This window comes from Coptis chinensis, chromosome 7 (genome assembly GCF_015680905.1).
Source record: "Coptis chinensis isolate HL-2020 chromosome 7, ASM1568090v1, whole genome shotgun sequence".
Lineage (NCBI taxonomy): Eukaryota > Viridiplantae > Streptophyta > Magnoliopsida > Ranunculales > Ranunculaceae > Coptis > Coptis chinensis.
Window position 1 is genome coordinate 25,040,619 of NC_141462.1, and position 20,093 is coordinate 25,060,711.

The window sequence follows — 20,093 nt, forward strand, 5'->3', positions numbered from 1 at the left end:
AATCAAGAAAGGATAATCACAACTACCACTATATATCCTTACCATTTTCACCCCATTAAATATCCCCATTTCCATTATCATTTATTCCCTTGATTTTAGCATATCAAATCATTCCTTAATACCTTATATTTTTGTCACCATATATATTCCCCCATATCCTCCATATTCTTGTCAATCACTCCATTCCTAATTCAAAACCATATCATTCCATTTTATCCTTTATTTGATTACCAATTTATATTTCCTTCCCTCATCATGCCTTGAGAATATCTATTCTATATTCCATTTCCAAAATTTCTTTATCTTATATTCTCTTCCCATATCACAAAGATTATTTCCATTTCATGGGAAGATATTATGCACTAAGATATTCTTTGTAGAAGCTATAAATAGAGAAGAGAATTGGCATTGAAGACATTGAGACTTGAGAGAAAAATACAGCAAGCTAATTCTTTAGTTAGTTCATTTTTGTTTTAAGGGAGAGAGTTTTGAACGTGTATTAGTTTCTCTTGTTCTCGATCAACAATCAATACAATAATTCAAGTTTCAAGTGCAATGGTGGTATCTACTTCTTATCTTTTTATGTTTTCTAAACTCATGATGGGGTAAAATCTCTACCCTAATGGTGGAAGATAAATCCCCTATCATGAAGATGTAAGCTTATTTTCTTATATTTCTAATTTTTATTCTCCAGTATAATCTTTAACGTATCCAATGATTTTCTTCATATGAATTAATAATATTGAAACAAAATGTGCACGACTTCTATCACCATAATAATTGGGGTATTTCTCATTGTTAGTTTCTTTCACCATTATTATTTCTATTAAAGCTTGATCAATAACGTTTTAGTTGCCTATCCTTGATGACTTATACTACTTTAATTTGTTTGAGTTGATTTGTCATGCTTAGATAGCTTCCTATAATGCTTGAAGAATTTGAGGATTTATTCTTTTAAAAAAATGTGACTAGTGTCCATAAAATGCATTTATTGAAAACCATTCATTAAACTTGCAATTAGCGTTGGAGTTTATTTGATGAAATTTATAAAATAGAAAGGAGAATAAATGTTTGAAAATATATGAAATAATCTATTCTTTAAAAATAGGGGTGAAGTCATTCACCAATAGGGGTGAAGTCATTCACCATTATGATTAAATTAGTTTGATAAAATCAAAAATCCAAAAAAATTGTTTTAAATCTCACGTACTTAGTTAGTTATTGGTTCATTAATTCTCTTCGCTCTAATTTCTCCATTTCAAGGTGTCGTTCGACTCTAACTTGCCACTATTCTTTTTAATTGTTGCAGGTTTGAAAATTATATTTGTTGATTTGCAGGTTCTAAACGACAAGAATTTGTGTAAATCAGAGGGTTTACTCACTTGTTGTATATTTTCCTCAAAGTTTGTTGGTAGGATGCCACTCGAATGGCTACTAGGTCGCGTTGTTCTTCAAGTAAGTCGACTTCACGAGCAAGAATGGAGTCGTTCTGTCCAGATTTGATGATCTCCGATCGAGTCGTTGTAATTGTCAGCTCGGTAGGGATGACGGCCCCAGTACCGTAGCATAGTGAGAATGGTGACTCACATGTACTAGAATGAGTTGTCGTTCTATGAGCCCATAAGATGTTTTCTAACTACATTGGCCACTGACTTTCGTTCTTTTTTATCTTCTTTTTCAAGTTCTCCAGAATTGCTTTGTTACTAGCTTCCGCTTGACCGTTGCTCTGAGCATTCTGGGGAGTGGAGAATGCATGAACGATCTTCCATTTGGCCAAAAAATCTTTGACTATTTTTCCTTTGAAATGAGAGCCATTGTCCATTACCAATGTGTGGGGGAGGCCAAATTTGGTAATGATGTTGGTCCAAATGAAGTTACTGACATTAGACTCTTTGGCATGAGCCAAAGGAATCGCTTCCACCCATTTGGTGAAGTAGTCTATTGTAGATAGGACGAACCAAAAACCTGTGCTTTTCTGTGGAATGAATAGACCCATGATGTCCAAGCCCCACATATGGAATAGCCAAGGGCTAGCAATGTTGATCAGTTCACGAGCTGGCTGAATGATGTTGTGGCTAAATGTTTGGCACTTAATGCATTTGAGTACATACTTCTTGGAGTCGATCTGCATTCGTGGCCAGAAGTATCCTTGTGAGATCGCTTTGTGAGCCAGAGAGCGACCTCCTACGTGGTTTCCACATTCTCCCTCGTGGATTTATGTGAAAATCGCCTGACCATGTTCTGGGCTTATGCACCTCAAATGGGGTCCTCCAACGAATTTCTTGAAAAGTTTGTCGTTGACGAGGCAGTAGTAACTTGACTGATATTGAACCTATCTGGTGATTTTCCAAGCTAGATGTAATCTATAAGAGGTTGCATCCATGTTTGACTCATCTGAGTTTCAGAGAGTGGGCATAGGTCGATAACTTTTAGGACGTGCTCATTTTGGTAAGCAGGTCGGTCGACTACCTCGATAAGTAGCTTCCTAGGGTCACAGTTCGATGTTTGGGTCGCGAGATAGGCCAAACTGTCAACGTGGTGATTCTCGTCCCGTAGGAAATGTTGTATGGTGACTCTTTTGAAAGACGGTAATAACTAATCTACAACTTGAAGGTACTTAGAAAGGTTACCTTCATTGGTGGTATACTCATGAGCGACCTGGTGAACGACAAGTTGTGAATCGCTAAAGACCTTGAGCTCCTGAACATCGAGCTTTAATGCCATACGGAGTCCCATGATCAGGGCTTCGTACTCTGCTTCATTGTTGGAGGTCGCAAAATCGATGCGAACTGACTTTTCCACCATAGAGTCATTTGGTGACACTAGGACTATGCCAACTCCACTGACCCCTGGATTGCTAGCTCCATCCATGAACAGTGACCATATCGATGGGTCTAGTTATTTAGAAGTCGGGGCGTTCTCTTCTGGTTCCCAGTTCAGGTCGTCAACTGGGAAATTTGCTAAGAAATTATCAATAACCTGCCCCTTCTGGGAGGTTCTTGGAGTGAATTTAATGTGGTGTTCACCGAGTTCTTTTGCCCATACTGCCATGCGAGTCGTCTTGTTGGCTTTGAGAAGTATCTTCTTTAGTGGCAGGTCGGTGAGCACCTTGATTGGGTGTGGTTGGAAGTAAGGCCTAAACTTCTTTGCTTAATAAAGTAGTGCCAGTACTGCTTTTTCAATGTGTGAGTAGTTCTTCTCAGCTGGCAATAGCATTTTGCTGGTGAAGTAGATCGGTTTTTCTGCGTTTCGTTCTTCTTTGAAGAGAACCGAACTGATAGCAAAGTCCGAAACAGCTAGGTACAGCCCCAGCGTTTCACCATCAATCGGTTTTGCCATCACAGGTGGTGTTGTGAGGTAGTCTTTAAGGGTGGAGAATGCCTGGTGGCATTGTTCGTTCCATGAGAACTGTTCGCCCTTCTTGAGAATCTGTAGGAAGGGCCGGCATTTGTCTGACACTGTCGATATGAATCGGTTTAGAGTTGCCACCATTCCTGACAGTTTTTGTATCTACTTTTTTGTTTTTGGATCTGGCATATCCAAGAACCCTCGAATCTAGCTTGGGTTCGCTTCTATCCCTCGCTGAGATACTTGATACCCCAGAAATTTCCTAAAGGAGACACCGAAGAGGCATTTCTCTGGGTTGAGCTTCATCTGAGTTCGCCTGAGTTTAAAGAATGCTTGCTCAAGATGATCTAAGTGATCTCCATATTTTTTTTTCTTTTTACGACCATGTCGTCTATGTAGACTTCCATGGTGTCTCCTAACATGTCCTAGAACATTTCGGTGACTAATCGTTGGTAGGTCGCTCCAGCGTTCTTTAGGCCAAACGGGAGGACGTTGTAACAATAAATGCCCTGTTATGTTACAAACAATGTTTTCTTTTGGTTTTCTTTGGCCAGTGGGATTTGGTTGTAGCCACTGTAGGCGTCCATAAATGACATGAGTTCGTGGCTAGTGGTTTGGTCTCCTAGTTGGTCGATTCTTGGTAAGGGGAAACTGTCTTTAGGGGTTTCTTGGTTGACATTGGTGAAGTCGACACATAGGCGAACTGTGCAGTTCTTTTTTGGCACTGCTACTATATTGGCAATCTATTCAGGGTATTCCACCTCTCTAATGAAGCCTACTTTTTTGAGATTGTTGATCTCGTTGTTTATTGCTTTTGTGAACCTAGGAGATAGTTTTCTAGGTCATTGGTGAACTGGCTTTGCATCAGGGTTAACATTTAACTTATGGCATGCAATATTGGGATCAATTCTAGGCACATCGATATACGACCAAGCAAAAACATCTTTATTTAATGATAAAAAGCTTACAAGTTGTGCCTTGAGAGTAGGATCAAGGTTAGCTCCTACATAAACGAACTTGGAGTCGTCCTCAGTTCCTAGGTTGACCTTTTCCTTTATCTCGGTCTGAGTAGCGACTTCAGTGGGCTGAACGACCTCTGGGGTCTTGGTCTCTTGCAGTGTCTCTTTCACTTGAAGGGGTAGGGCGACCTCTAGGGTCTGGACTTCGGGAGGGACATTTTTTACCGAGCTCTCAGTGAGGTCGCTATAGGGGGTGTTGGTCAAGGTCTTGACCTCAAAGATGAAGTATTCTGCTAGCTTGGTTTTAGCGATATCGCCTTTGTTTTTTAGTGAATCCCCAACGAGTTTGCTAACTAAGTGGATCTTATTACAGTTGTGACCATCGAGCTGGTTGCTGCGGAGCTCTATCACACCTCTGAGATCGAGAAATGCAACACTTGATGAAGTGTTGATAGGACTGCTTGCATCTTGTGGATCTAACGGCGTCCTAGTATAACAGTATAGGATGAGTTGACATCCAGAACGCTGAAGTGTGTGTTGATGCTGACTTTGTATTCATGCGATCCCACCGAGACAGATAGAATGATGTCACATATTAGATCAGCTCATGATCCATTAAAGCCATAGAGGGGGGCCATTGGATCGACCATAATTGATTTGGGCAAGTTCATCTCTTTCGAAATACGATAGAATAGGATATCGCACGAACTACCTGGATCAATCAGGACGTGTTTGACAGTCCAGTCGCTAATTTTGACATGGACTACCAAGGCATCATTATGTGGGAGGCACACCTTGTTAAGGTCGGCTTCAGTGAGGGTGATGTCTCCTGAGCTGCGGCCATTTATGTGTGGGATGGGGCTGCTTGTGAGGATAACTGGTAGACTTCGTGTAGGGCACCCACTTGTCTCCTTTTCTCTCTGGAGGACGTGACCGAGTCGTCTTGGAAGGTGATCATGTTGATGGTTCTATTGGTGTCTCTGTCAGAGGAGTGTTGGCAACGCTCATGACGCGATCGCTCTTTTGAACGTCCTCTTAAATGAGAACGAGCTCGGTTGCTCGGGCGTGGTGGAGTTCGGCTTCGCTTTCTGCGAGCCATGAGTTTGTGACGCAGGTTGCCATCAGGTATATCAGTATAATGTTTTAGATGCCTTGCCTCGATGAGGTCTTGAAGGTAGTACTTGAGCCCCCGACATTCGTTGGTCTCATGGCATTTTACATTATAGAAAGCGCACAATCTGAAAGCTTCCCCTTCCCAGTTTGGGCGGTCCTTCGTGTCCTCCGCCATTTTACCTCAAGTCGGTAATAGGTCGTGTTTTTTATTTTCTCCAATATGTAACTTGGAGATCTTGTAAGCACAACGAACTCTCTTTCGGTTTGGTTTCGGTTGCTGGTCTGCTGACCCTATTGCCTAGGTCGTTTGTTGGAAGATGGGGCGTTATCTGAGGTCGCCGCGACTTCGCCTGCGGTCTTTAGCCTTTCTTTTTCAATGCCTTCAGCAAGCTTGATGTACTTCTCCATACGTGAGTATAGTTCGGCCAGTGCTTCAGGGTGCTCTTTCATGAGCGACATGGACAGATCAGTGTTTTTCCTTGATCGCATTAGAGAAGTTTACTGTGGCGAATGACTCCTTGAGGCCGCTCTCCATGGACAATAGTTCTGTCTTGAAACGTCCCAGAAAGGTGCGAATTGGTTCGAATTCGTCACTCTTCTGAGATAATTGGAAGAGTGAATTGAGGTCGGCTGTCTTACGTCTGTTGTGGACGTACTGGCTAGCGAACTAGTCAGTGAGCTTTTCGAAGCTGTCGATTGAGTTTGGCCCTAACGAATAGAGCCAGTCGAGAGCTCCCTCTTTTAAGCTTGCTGGGAACAAGCAATATTTCAAGTGGTCGAACTCCTGCGCACTGTAGAGTGCAAGGCTTTGAATGTAGTGAGCTCACGTCTTTGAAATAGAATTATTTTAAACACGCTTTGCCGTCGTAATATTGAGAACCGAGACTGAATGAAATCTTGAGGGGAGGATTTATTGAATACTTCAAGCGTGAAAGGTGATGCCTGGTACGTCTTTAGCTTCTTGTGGACGACCTGAGTAGTGTCCTTCTTCCCATTGCTCTGTTCGATCCGCTGGGAGAGGCTGTTGATTTGCTGGTTGACCTCATTGATCATGTCCTCAACGGTAACCCCGTTCGGGTTTTGGGATTCGACCTGAGTTTTAAGAGCGGCGTTCTCTCGGAGCTGGGTGATGCTACCGTTCATGGCTTCCATCTGGGTAGCCATAACCTTTATTTGATCTTGGAGGTTGTCCATGCTTCGTGGGCTTGAAAATTGGTGATTCTAGGAAGATGGTTGGAAGAACTGTAATTTTTGAGTAGATGAACTTTCAATCCACAGATGACGCCAATGTAAAGGTTATGTTTCGTCTAACCTTACAAGTGTTGGTAATTCAGAGGTGATAGAATGGATGATTAGGATTGACCGAGTTCGTATGGATGAACTGCCTACATATCAAGTTCTCTCTCTGGGGGGGGAACCTTGATTAAGGTTAGACGTAGTTCTTCATCCTATTTATATAGGCAAGGGTTTCCCACCCTCCTCCCTCGTCGCGTCGATCCGGATCCAGGTCTTGTCACTTCCAAGCCATGATGATGAGTTATTACGAAAGTTTAATGCGCATCCAGAAGCTCGGTCTTGATGGTAGTAATAAAGACATATGTATTTGTTACCGAATGTGGTTGAGGTGAGTGAGAGTCCGGGAGATCGCTACCATGAGAGGATGTTAGGTATATTAATTATTCTTAAAAATATTTTGCGAGTCACTATAAAAATTATATTGATCACTTCGTGTGAAAACCGAAGACTTCCCTTCGGTCGGTTGACTACAGATTAGTCAGATCGATTGCCCTAGCTAGTTAAGTAACTATGAAGCGAGTTATGAGGACGAGGATCAAGGGTCGATCTGCATTCATGTTTGTGCTGGACACGTGCTTAATATTTATTGGATGTGAATATTACTCCCTCACACACGTCTTGAAGGATCATTGGGAATAGACAGTTCAACAACACTATTCTCCAAAGCATTAGATGGCGAAGATAAGTCATCATTATTATCTGGTGATTGAGTTGAATATGAAGATTCTAAGGGACTTGGCGTTGCAATACTTTTGGAGACATCTAAGTGTACGTGATAAGGAGAGTGAATATCAGTAACCACATGGGCAGGAGTTTGTGGCAAATAATTAAAGTGGCCAGTGTCCATGATAGGTAACGGAAAAACATTTGATGACCGAGAAAGATGCAATAAATCTCGAAAAGAAAAAATCGTCTAATGAAAATTGACATCGCGAGAAACATAGATTTTATTTGAATAGATATCATAAATTTTGTAACCCTTTTGAGCGTATGGATACCCAACAAAAATCCCAGGTTTTGCACGTTGATCAAACTTGTGTTTTATGTTGAAATTATGAGTAAAACACAAACAGCCAAACACACAAAGATGCGAATAAATTGGTCTTGACTGAAACAACATTTCATGTGGTGATTTTCAAATAGGAGTGGGCATTTTATTTATAAGATATGCAGCAGTAAGAACGCATTTACCGTACCCAAAAAAACAATGACAAATTAGCTAGAAATCGTAATGCTCGAGCGACATCAAGTAGGTGACGATGCTTGCGTTCTACAACCCCATTTTGTTGAGGTGTAGCAACACAGCTTCATTGATGAATAATACCATGATTAAGAAAAAATGTTTGCATGGCATGAGATAAAAACTTTGTACCGTTATTAGATTGAACTATTTGAATTTGAGGAAAAAAATCATCTCCATCGCCAGTAAACATAGAATGGATTTTAGAATGAAATTGGTTATTCACCATAGCAAAGAACGATTTCAAGATGTTTTGTGTTTATGATTTAACACGCATAAGATATATTCAAGTACTTCGACTATAATCATCCACAATAGTCAAGAAATAATATGCACTAGACAATGAAGGCTTTGAAAAATGTCCCCAAATATCGCAATGTATCAACTGAAAAGGTCTAATAGTTTTAATAGAACTTAAAGGAAATACTAAGCGACTCTGTTTTGCTTGTGGGTAAACTGAACAAGCATTATTTTTGGAACAATAGATAAATGGATGGAAAACTCTTAGACAATGATTGTAAACAACTAAAAGAAAGATGTCCTAAGCGGTAGTGCCAAAGATCAAGTGTACTAGGATGAGAGTTGACGGCAAAAGCAGAAAAAAAATTGCAGGTAGTAAAGTCCCTCATGGTGTTTGCCCAGTCCAATCTTCTTCTTCGATAACAGGTCCTGAAATATACAAGAGTCATTAGGAAAGATGACATTGTACTGATGAGATTTTGTCAATTGACTAATCGATAATAAGTTGATTTGAAAGCTGGAATATAGAAAATGTTGTCGAGCTGAATTGTTGGAGACAATGTTACAGTACCAACATGGGTTACAGAAGCATCAGAACCATCAGGTAACTTAACAGAAGATTCAACAGAACAAGTATGATAAGTAAAGAACAATGATAATGGTGAGCACATGTGATTTGTTGCACCGGAATAGATAATCCAAACAGAATTAAGGTGTGGAGAAAGTGAAATACCTGCTAGATTTGCATTAGGTATATCACTACCTGAGGAAACCATGGAAAGAAGCTTGCCAGTGCTATATTGTTCTTGAGATATCATTGGAGGAGCCACCATATCTGACTTCACATTATTAGCTTGTGAAGTTGAAAAATCAGCTTGCTTAGGAGGGTAGCCATTCAACTTGTAGCATGTAGACTTGTAATGACCAAAAGACTTACAATGATCACAGTATGGACGTTGTCTTCCTCCACACCTATTGGGATCAAATGTTGCCCCCCTTTGCTGATAAGAACCCGATCTGAAATTTGTGGTACTGGTGTTATTGGTGCGGTTGTGAGAATCAAATCTATTCTTTGGACGTATAGAATTTAGAGCCGCAGCTTCAAGAACTGGTGAAGATAAAGCATGAATCTCTTGCTGCTTTTCTTCTTGATGCACCAAAGAATGAATTTTGGTGAGGTTAGGAAAAGGATCCATAAGAAGAATTTGACTGCGGATTGCCGAAAAACGATCATGAAGACCTTGCAAAAATTCCATCGCTCAATCTTGCTGTAGACGATTAGCGGTTGCTAAACCATTCCACAAGTACAAGGTTTTATATGAGTTAATGATTTTAACTCATCCCAAAGAGATTTGAGAAGAGTAAAATAAACTGATATAGTGTTGCCTTCTTGCTTCAATGAAGAGGTGGATTGTTTTAATTGATAAATTTTCGGTGCATTTGTTTGAGAAAACCTGTAACGCCCGTATTTTTAAAATACGTTTTTATTTATTTATTTATTAATTAAATAATTTATTTAAAAAAAAATTAGTTGGATTGGACTCGCGACATGTGGGCCTGGTTTTGGGCGAAATTTTCTGTTTTTTAGACTGGGTTTGGACTCAAAGATATAAACACATTTTTCTGAATAGGGTTTTAAAAATAATAAAAATAATGAAAATGGAAGCAGAGCTTGAAGCTTGTTTGCTCGGAAGTTGGGCCGAACGATTCGGACTAGGAGGATTCGGCCGAAATACATTACGTAAAAGGTGAGTAGCTATTTTGCTATTTCACCGGATTTATGGTTTTCTCGGTATCGGTGTATACTTTGTAATATTTATGTTTTGTATGTAATTGCTCATTATCCCGTTGTATTGGACTTAAGTGTCATTTGTATTATTTAACTTTGTTGAATTTCGTTTTTGTAATTAAAACTGTGGAAGCTCTTTTCAAGCTCAAGCAGCGAATGGCTCGCCTGTCACTTTGTTTTTGTAAGTTGTCGGCTTTGAATGGTTTGTAGTGATGGGGTCGGTGTAGGGTGTGTGAGGGGCGATAGATGGGAGCCGCCGAAGCTCCATTAATGGCGCCGAAATCGCCAATTTAAATTAAACTTGTTGCTTGGGTTTTGGTTGGAACTGGTTGTTGGGGATGGATTGTTGGTTTGGAGGGGTTATTGTTGTTTTGTTTGGGTGATGGTAAGGTGCTGCCAAAGCTTGAGAAGGCTTTAATGGCGTCGAACGCCATTACTGTGATTCTAGGGTGGGGCGATTTTTGGTAGTTTGAACTGTTTTGGTTGAAATGGGAGATGGTGGTGGCCGGAGATTGGTGGTCTTTGGAGGAAGGAGATGACCGGGCGGGCTTGGGCTGGTCGGTTTCTCTTGGCTTGGTTGGTTAGTTGGGCGAAATGTTTTAAGTTCTTGGGCCCTAGCTTGTTTTGTTTGGGGCCAGACTAATTTGGCTTAGCCTATGGGCCAGTTCAGTTGATGTTGGGCCCAGTTTTGTTTTAAATTTGTGGACCAGTTCAATTTAAAGTTTTTGGGCCGAATCCAATTAGTTTTTGGGCCAGTTCAGTATAAGTTTTTGGGCCCGTTTCTAATATTGCTTTGGGCCAGTCCATAGGACTTAAAATAGATCTAATTGGGTCTTTAAATGTTTAGACTTTCGGGTTATAAGGTTTGGGCTTGGCCAGCGGGGTCCGAACCATTACCTTGGTCATGAGCCCATGAGCCATGCACTTTGACCTTAGCCATGAACCATGGCTATGACTCTGAACTTGTCAAATATGGAAACGACAGTTTGATTTTGACAATGACAGTTTGACTTCGACCATGACGTGTTGATTTTGACTTTGACCATGATGGGTTGACTTTGACTTTGACCATGATGTGTTGACTTTGACCATGATGGGTTGACTTTGACCATGATGGGTTGACTTTGACTTTGACCATGAGGTGTTGACTTTGACCATGACATGTTGACTTTGGCCATGGCATGTTGATTTTGACTTTGGCGTTGACCATGACGTGTCGACTTTGACTTTGACCGTTGACTGTGGAATGTTGACTTTTCCAGTTTTTCACATATTTGTTTTTATGGATAAATGTAATAATAAAACGTTGTCGGATATTGTATAACTTGGTTGGGGTCATTATCTAATTTAGATTTGACGTGAGTAGTGTGTAAAAGAAAGACATATATATTGGGCTTTGATTGTGGATGGACCGCCTAGTTGTCTTACGTTTATGTTGTATATTATATGGACACATGTAGTAATAAAATGCTATGGAAGCTTGTATAAATTTGGTTGTCAGTATCTAAGAAAGTTTGGACATTGATGTTGTGTATTTTTGACACGTGACGATATTGAGATGTTAGGAGACGTTATATTCCTAATACGTTATACTAAAAATGTATGCAATACGTTGAAGTAAGTGTGACATGATATAATATGTTGGAGTATATATATTAATGCAATATCTTTGAGAAATGTATATAAACGCTCCATTATTATATATGTGAGATGCTACTATGAGATAGTATAGTATTGATGAATATTTGCCCACGGGAGTGTGGTGAAGTGCAATAATATATTGGCACGTGAAATAATGAAAGTGGTTATGTGAAATAATTGAGATATGTCTAAATATGGTGGCTTAGTGCAATAAGGTAATTGACCTGCACGTGATATAGTGGAATTTTATTATGAGTCATTAATGTATGACACCTGAATAAATTACGTAACGAAAATCCTAGAACCTAACTACCACAACTCATGTGATTGGCCCTTCTGGCGTTTCAGTTAATCTGAATGGCCTTCGGGCGTAAGTAATGTGATTGGCCCTTTTGGCGTTTTAGTTAATCTGAATGGCCTTCGGGCGTAAGTAATGTGATTGGCCCTCCTGGCGTTTCAGTAAAGCTGAATGGCCCTCCTGGCGTAGCCGAATAGTGGCTTGATTATTCCATTCGCAAAATAGAACGATGACGCGCGATATTTTATGCCGAATAATGGCATTACTTACATAATTGCTTCCGTGTGAGGATTTACCTGGTGTGCGGCATCCCGCTCAGGGTGGTTACGCACGGAGTGGTTCATTATGTAAGGGGAGGCATGTGGATGTACATGTTCGGCGTTGGGTAGCGATTGTGGTAGCCATGGAAACTAGGTAAGACATAGATACGACGTGATTTTAGGGACACACAAAGAAAGTCTAAATTAATATAATTATGGTAATATGTTGGTAAATGATATATCTTTAGATAGATGATTGTATATGATTTGGGCTGGTTAGTATTTTAGTTAGAACCTAAAACCTCGTGGAGGAACTAAATGCCTTTTATTATGCGTATGGTATGTTGTATTAGTTGTTGGAAGTTAAAGCCTTCGTGGAGGAACTACCGGCCTAAATTATTGTACTTAAGTATGTTATATTAGTCGTTGAAAGTTAAAAGCGCTCGGTGGATGAACTAACTCGCCGTTTGGATTATGTATATATTTGTATAAGTATATGTTGTTTTAGAGCTACTCACACCAAAGATTTTTATAATCTTGACCCGATTTGCATGTTTGCTTATCGGGTGTGTTCATTCAATGAACATAGTTGATAAGTTTTGAGTTTAGTGTTGAAGAAGAGTGGTTCTTTGCTTGTGGTTTTAAGTTAGCATTGCATCTCGTGATTTGTTTTTTTTCCTTGAGGTGATATAGAATTTCAGTCTATACAATGTTTTTGTATTTCATTTGTAAATTTTATTAAAGAGTTATTGAAAGGAGAGTTGTAACCTAATCTTATTTGTGAATCTTTGTCATGAAGAAAACTTTTGTTTAAGTTAAAATTTTTATTGGTTTTTATTATCCGCATATTTAAACTGTTTATGGGGTTTTGGGAGTTGAGAGTGCGTCACACCTCTGAGATCGAAGAGTCGGGAACAAATAATGTTTTTCCGAATTCTGTTGAAATTCGGAGTGTGACAGTTTGGTATCAGAGCATTTGGTTAGCTTAGGCTTAGGTGAGTCTAAGTGATTCTCGGATCGTGGTTTATGGGTAGTGTTTAAGGAGTTTTATTTTCAAAACTATTTCCGCTAGTTGTTTTATTTTTACAAAGAAAAGAAAAGAGATACAGAAATAAAGAGAGTCAATATTTTCGTGATTTGTTTATATGTGTAGTGTGTATATTTATACTAGTTACTCTGGTGGAGTGCATATGAAATGATTTTATTTTTCCTTATCATTTGAGGAGTGGTTATATGTGTAATATGTTCATTATTGACGGATTTGATCAAAATGATGTGTGCTGCTATAGTGTGGTTTTGTTGTTGGTGATCATTTTCTCGTGGAATATGGATTAAGTGCGACTACATGTTTGTGAACTTTGTATTGGAATGTTGTGTTATTATTTAAGAAACAAGGAGATATTTTATCTATATTGAATGAGTTGTATTATCTAGTGGCTTTGTGACGTACTGAGTAAGGAACTAATTGCCTCGGTGTTTGGAGGAACTATCTCGCCTCACTCGTACACTTTAATGGATGAATAGTATTTTGAAGTATAAGAGATTAATTTGTTAGATATGATTAATAATAATAATAAATAAAATATACGTGTATTCTTTTTGAGATGTGTATACTTGCGTATACACGTGTATTCTTTTTGAGAGGTGTATACTTGCGTATACACGTTTTTTCAACGAGATGTGTATACTTGCGTATACACGCTTTCTTATATTATTGTATATGGATGAACTATTACCGTGTATATATGATGATAATATGATTTCACCAATAAGACATGCATGTGTAGGTTGTTTTCTTAATGCTGCGTTATTAATGATTAATTAAACTAGTCGTGATACTTGGTAGTTGTAAACCATAATTGGATTAATTGTTCTTAATTAATATATTGAACTTTGTTCATGCCGATATAAATTGTTGTTGCTGATATATTAGAAGTGAGTTTATATTATCCTAAAAATTTTAAAAATTCGTGTTATACGGTAACAAGCCTTATGTTAATTGTCATTGTATATGGAGATTAATTTTTGAATCTTTTCACCGTTTAAAATAATTAGTAATAATAATAATAGCAATGAGCGTCGAGTATTCATTCTTAATTGTTTTGTTTCAGTCTATATGATTTTAATAGATGAATATGAAAAATTATTTTTTGGATACGTGCTATATTTGATCTAGTTGCAATCATGAATTAGGATTCAAGGGTTGTTTTAAATTTAATATTTCTAAGAGCATGACTAAAGTAAATATAAAGTTTTATTGTAGTATCAATGACATGAGTAACCTTTTGTTTTAAGTGTATTATGACACAAATTTTTCTTTGGTGCACGATAATGAAAGACTCCCTAATGTTTTATACAGGGATGAACTTACCCTGTATTATTGATTAGTTAAGTAGAATATTTTATTTTCGTAGAGTTTGCTACATGTCAAGAAACTGCATGCTAATGAGAAATGATATGTTATCTTGTTTAAGTTTAATCAACGTGCATTCTTGTATAGGTTCTAAGTTAATAACCAATATATTTGTTCGTATAGCTTTACTTCCGAATATCGGGACGAGATCCTTTTGAGATGTGTATAGCTGTAATGCCCGTATTTTTAAAATACGTTTTTATTTATTTATTTATTAATTAAATAATTTATTTAAAAAAAAATTGGTTGGATTGGACTCGGGACATGTGGGCCTGGTTTTTGGGCCCGAGTCTGTTTTGGGCTTAGGTTTCGGACCCAAGTATATAAACACATTTTTCTAGAGAATAGGGTTTTAAAAATAATAAAAATAATGAAAATGGAGGCAGAGCTTGAAGCTTGTTTGCTCGAGCGTTAGAGCGCGACGATTCGGACTAGGAGGATTCGTCGAGCTGTTACGTAAAGGTGAGTAGCTATTTTGCTATTTCACCGGATTTATGGTTTTCGGGTATCGGTGTATACTGTCTAATGTTTATGTTTTGTATGTACTGCTCATTATCCTGTTGTATTGGACTTCGTGTCATTTGTATTATTTAACTTTGTTGAATTTCGTTTTTTGTAATTAAACTGTGGAAGCTCTGTTCAAGCTCTGAACAGGCGTAATGGCGTCGCCTGTCACTTTGTTTTTTTTTTGTAAGTTGTCAGCTTGAATGGTTTGTAGTGATGGGGTCGTGTAGGGTGTGTGAGGGCGATAGATGGGAGCTGTCGAAGCTCCATTAATGGCGACGAATCGCCATTTAAATTAAACTTGTTGCTTGGGTTTTGGTTGAACCGGTTGTTGGGGATGGATTGTTGGTTTGGAGGGGTTATTGTTGTTTTGTTTAGGTGATGGTAAGGTGCTGCCAAAGCTTGAGAAGGCTTTAATGGCGCCGAACGCCATTACTGTGATTCTAGGGTGGGGCGATTTTTGGTAGTTTGAACTGTTTTGGTTGAAATGGGAGATGGTGGTGGCCGGAGATTGGTGGCTGCTGGAGGAAGGAGATGACCGGCTGGGCTTGGGCCTGGGTCGGTTTCTCTTGGGCTTGGTTGGTTAGTTGGGCCGAAATGTTTTCAGTTCTTGGGCCCTAGCTTGTTTTGTTTGGGGCCAGACTAATTTGGCTTAGCCTATGGGCCAGTTCAGTTGATGTTGGGCCCAGTTTTGTTTTAAATTTGTGGACCAGTTCAATTTAAAATTTTTGGGCCGAATCCAATTAGTTTTTGGGCCAGTTCAGTATAAGTTTTTGGGCCCGTTTCTAATATTGCTTGGGGCCACTCCATAGGACTTAAAATAGATCTAATTGGGTCTTTAAATGTTTAGACTTTTGGGTTATAAGGTTTGCTTAAATTAACCTGGTCCGAACCATTACCTTGGTCATGAGCCCATGAGCCATGCACTTTGACCTTAGCCATGAACCATGGCTATGACTCTGAACTTGTCAAACATGGAAACGACAGTTTGATTTTGACAATGACAGTTTGACTTCGACCATGACGTGTTGATTTTGACTTTGACCATGATGGGTTGACTTTGACTTTGACCATGATGTGTTGACTTTGACCATGATGGGTTGACTTTGACCATGATGTGTTGACTTCGACCATGACGTGTTGATTGTGACTTTGACCATGATGTGTTGACCTTGACCATGATGGGTTGACTTTGACTTTGACCATGAGGTGTTGACTTTGACCATGACATGTTGACTTTGACCATGGCATGTTGATTTTGACTTTGATATTTGACTTTGACGTTGACCATGACGTGTCGACTTTGACTTTGACCGTTGACCGTTGACTGTGGAATGTTGACTTTTCCAGTTTTTCACATATTTGTTTTTATGGATAAATGTAATAATAAAACGTTGTCGGATATTGTATAACTTGGTTGGTTATTATCTAATTTAGATTTGACGTGAGTAGTGTGTAAAGCACATATATATTGGGCTTTGATTGTGGACTGTGGACTGTCTAGTTGTACTACGTTTTATGTTGTATATTATATGGACACATGTAGTAATAAAATGCTATGGAAGCTTGTATAAATTTGGTTGTCGATTCTAAAAAGTTTGGACATTGATGTTGTGTATTTTTGACACGGACGATATTGAGATGTTAGGAGACGTTATATTCCTAATACGCTATACTAAAAATGTATGCGATACGTTGAAGTAAGTGTGACATGATATAATATGTTGGAGTATATATATTAATGCAATATCTTTGAGAAATGTATATAAACGCCCATTATTATATATGTGAGATGCTACTTATGAGGTAGTATAGTATTGATGAATATTTGCCTACCTGAGTGTGGTGAAATGCAATAATAATATATTGGCACGTGAAATAATGAAAGTGGTTATGTGAAATAATTGAGATATGTCTAAATATGGTGGCTTAGTGCAATAAGGTAATTGACCTGCACGTGATATAGTGGAATTTTATTATGAGTCATTAATGTATGACACCTGAATAAATTACGTAACGAAAATCCTAGAACCTAACTACCACAACTCATGTGATTGGCCATTCTGGCGTTTCAGTTAATCTGAATGGCCTTCGGGCGTAAGTAATGTGATTGGCCCTTCTGGCATTTCAGTTAATCTGAATGGCCTTCGGTGTATCGTAATGTGATTGGCCCTCCCGGGCGCTTCAAAAAGTGAATGGCCCTCCGGGCGAAATTTAATAGTGGCTTGATTATTCCATTCGCAAAATAGAACGATGACGCGCGATATTTTATGCCGAATAGTGGCATTACTTACATAATTGCTTCCGTGTGAGGATTTACCTGGTGTGCGGCATCCCGCTCAGGGTGGTTACGCACGGAGTGGTTCATTATGTAAGGGGAGGCATGTGGATGTACATGTTCGGGCGTTGGGTAGCGATTGTGGTAGCCATGGAAACTAGGTAAGACATAGATACGACGTGATTTTAGGGACACACAAAGAAAGTCTAAATTAATATAATTATGGTAATATGTTGGTAAATGATATATCTTTAGATAGATGATTGTATATGATTTGGTGGTTAGTATTTTAGTTAGAACCTAAAACCTCGTGGAGGAACTAAATGCCTTTTATTATCGCATTATGGTATGTTGTATTAGTTGTTGGAAGTTAAGGCCTCGGTGGAGGAACTACACCTTTAGATTATTGTACTTAAGTATGTTATATTAGTCGTTGAAAGTTAAAAGCCTCGGTGGAGGAACTAACTGCCGTATGGATTATGTATATATTTGTATAAGTATATGTTGTTTTAGAGCTACTCACACCAAAGATTTTATAATCTTGACCCGATTTGCATGTTTGCTTATCGGTGTGTTCATTCAATGAACATAGTTGATAAGTTTTGAGACAGGTTTAGTGTTGAAGAAGAGTGGTTGCTGCTTGTGGTTTGCGTTAGCGTTGCATCTCAGGATTTGTTTTGTTTTCCCTTGAGGTGATATAGAATTTCAGTCTATACAATGTTTTTGTATTTCATTTGTAAATTTTATTAAAGAGTTATTGAAAGGAGAGTTGTAACCTAATCTTATTTGTGAATCTTTGTCATGAAGAAGATTTTTGTTTAAGTTAAAAATTTTATTGGTTTTTATTATCCGCATATTTAAACTGTTTATGGGTTTTTGGGAGTTGAGAGTGCGTCACACCTCGGAGATCGAAGAGTCGGGAACAAATAATGTTTTTCCGAATTCTGTCGAAATTCGGGGTGTGACAAAACCGCTCCTTAAGATCTTTCCAAATGTTGAAAGCCGAATCAACATAGAGAATACTACTACGAATCTCATCAGTGACATAATTAAGAATCCAAGATGCGACCAAATCATCACATCGAACCCACAGACATAGATCATTGGGATCAACAGGTTTTTTGATGGAGCCCATCAACAAACCCAATCTTGTTCTTAGCACGAAGAGCTCTAGTGATTGAACGAAGCCAAGTACCATAATTATCTTCGAATAATAATGGAGAGACAAGGACTGCGATGGGATTGTTGGAGTGATGCACGAAATATGGATCATCGGATCCTTGTACAATAATAAAATCATCAGTTGTAGAGGAAGAATAATGGGATGGAGTTTTTTCTGGTGGAGTTTTTTCTAGTGGATTTTTGTCTGGGTTACCAGCCATTGTTGTGATTCTGTTAAAAGTGAGAGATTGATTGATGAGTGGAAACAAAACAAAGAACCCTTAGTTTCGCTCCGATACCATATAAAGGGAAAAACGATATTGGAAAAACACGTTGAGATTATTTTCCTCAATTGAGGAGAGAGAAATGTGACTACATCTTATTTATAAGAGAGCTTCATAATTACAATGGAAAGTTTTGGAGTGAAAAGCAAGTAAAATATACTACAAATCTACTTAGGTTAGGAAACTAATGAAACATGGAAATAGGTTACTATGGTAACACGTGAACACCAAGTTAGAAGATTGATTCGACTACTTTCTATTAGTTCTCCATGCATGTAATGGTTTTGTGAACTCTGCCCTACTGCTTTTGTGCAAGAATTGTAGCATTTTAATTAAATTGCAGAAACTTGAAGAAATAAAAATTGTTCATCCATGTTTTGATTCCTCTGCTTTCTTTTAGTTTCCTTGCTAAATTCTCTGCTTGTATTTACTTTTGTGTAACTATTGATATTTTGGTAGAAGAAACACAGATGTGGGTAAATTTGTAGTTGTGGTTTGAGTCCACCCGTAATGGTATGAAGCTTTAAACTGGTCTTTAAGGTACTCCGATATGCAAAAAGATCCATGGGTGTTTTCTGACCTATCAACACTAGCTTAGATGCTTAGAACCAGGGGTGAATCTACATGTTGCCTGACCAAGGCTCCCCCCGGCCCCCAAATAATCCGTGAGCATAGCGAACTCTTGAGGTCGCTTTTCTAAAGTCACCCAAAAAACAACTTGCTTCGTGTCACCCTCTCCTGTGTCTGACCGTACCTCCAAATAACACTTCTTTTGTGTCTGACCGTACCCTCCCCCCTTTTCTCATCTTCCTCTATCTTCGCCTCCAATCTCTCCTCCATCAAACCTGTTCTCACAATCTACCTCGTTGGATCTAACTCTCCCAATCGTCTCTCTATTCTCGCTCTCGGAATCGCCGCTGCTGTTAAAAATCTGCAAGTTGGAATAATCTGATCTGCTAAAGAACTCAAATCAGATTATTGTAAGTAGGTAAGAGATTTCAGTATATTCGGTCACTCTCTCTGCTGTTAAAAATATGAATTTGTAATACTATGGATGTAGATGTTATGGTTCCTCAATTGGTACGGTTAGATATATACGGGCACAATATAGGAGAAGGCAGCTTGAAAACAACCTGCGTAAGAATGTTATAAAATTTGTGTGTACTTAGGAATACTTAGTTCTTACGGTCTACGGTTTCCCTGAGCAGTACACTTGAACTACATTGCATAAAAACTTATTTTTCAGAATGTAATCCTGATCCATATTTC

General features: G+C 38.7%; 1 protein-coding gene across 1 annotated transcript; it reads right to left on the reverse strand.

The window, feature by feature from the left end:
• Positions 1-8,335: 8,335 nt before the first annotated feature.
• LOC147486770 (uncharacterized) lies at positions 8,336-9,594 on the reverse strand. Its single transcript, XM_086571978.1, has 2 exons — positions 8,930-9,594; positions 8,336-8,625 (listed from the first exon to the last, which is right to left on the reverse strand). The coding sequence occupies exons 1-2, from the start codon at positions 9,450-9,452 to the stop codon at positions 8,582-8,584; spliced, it is 567 nt and encodes a 188-aa protein (XP_086428104.1). The 5' UTR covers positions 9,453-9,594; the 3' UTR covers positions 8,336-8,581.
• Between the last annotated feature and the right edge of the window lie 10,499 nt (positions 9,595-20,093).

Coding starts and splice junctions, on each gene's coding strand:
- LOC147486770 (XM_086571978.1), bottom strand. CDS start 9,452: ATGGAATTTTTGCAAGGTCTTCATGATCGTTTTTCGGCAATCCGCAGT. Junction 8,626..8,929: donor ACCTAATGCAAATCTAGCAG/GTATTTCACTTT, acceptor TGTATATTTCAG/GACCTGTTATCGAAGAAGAA.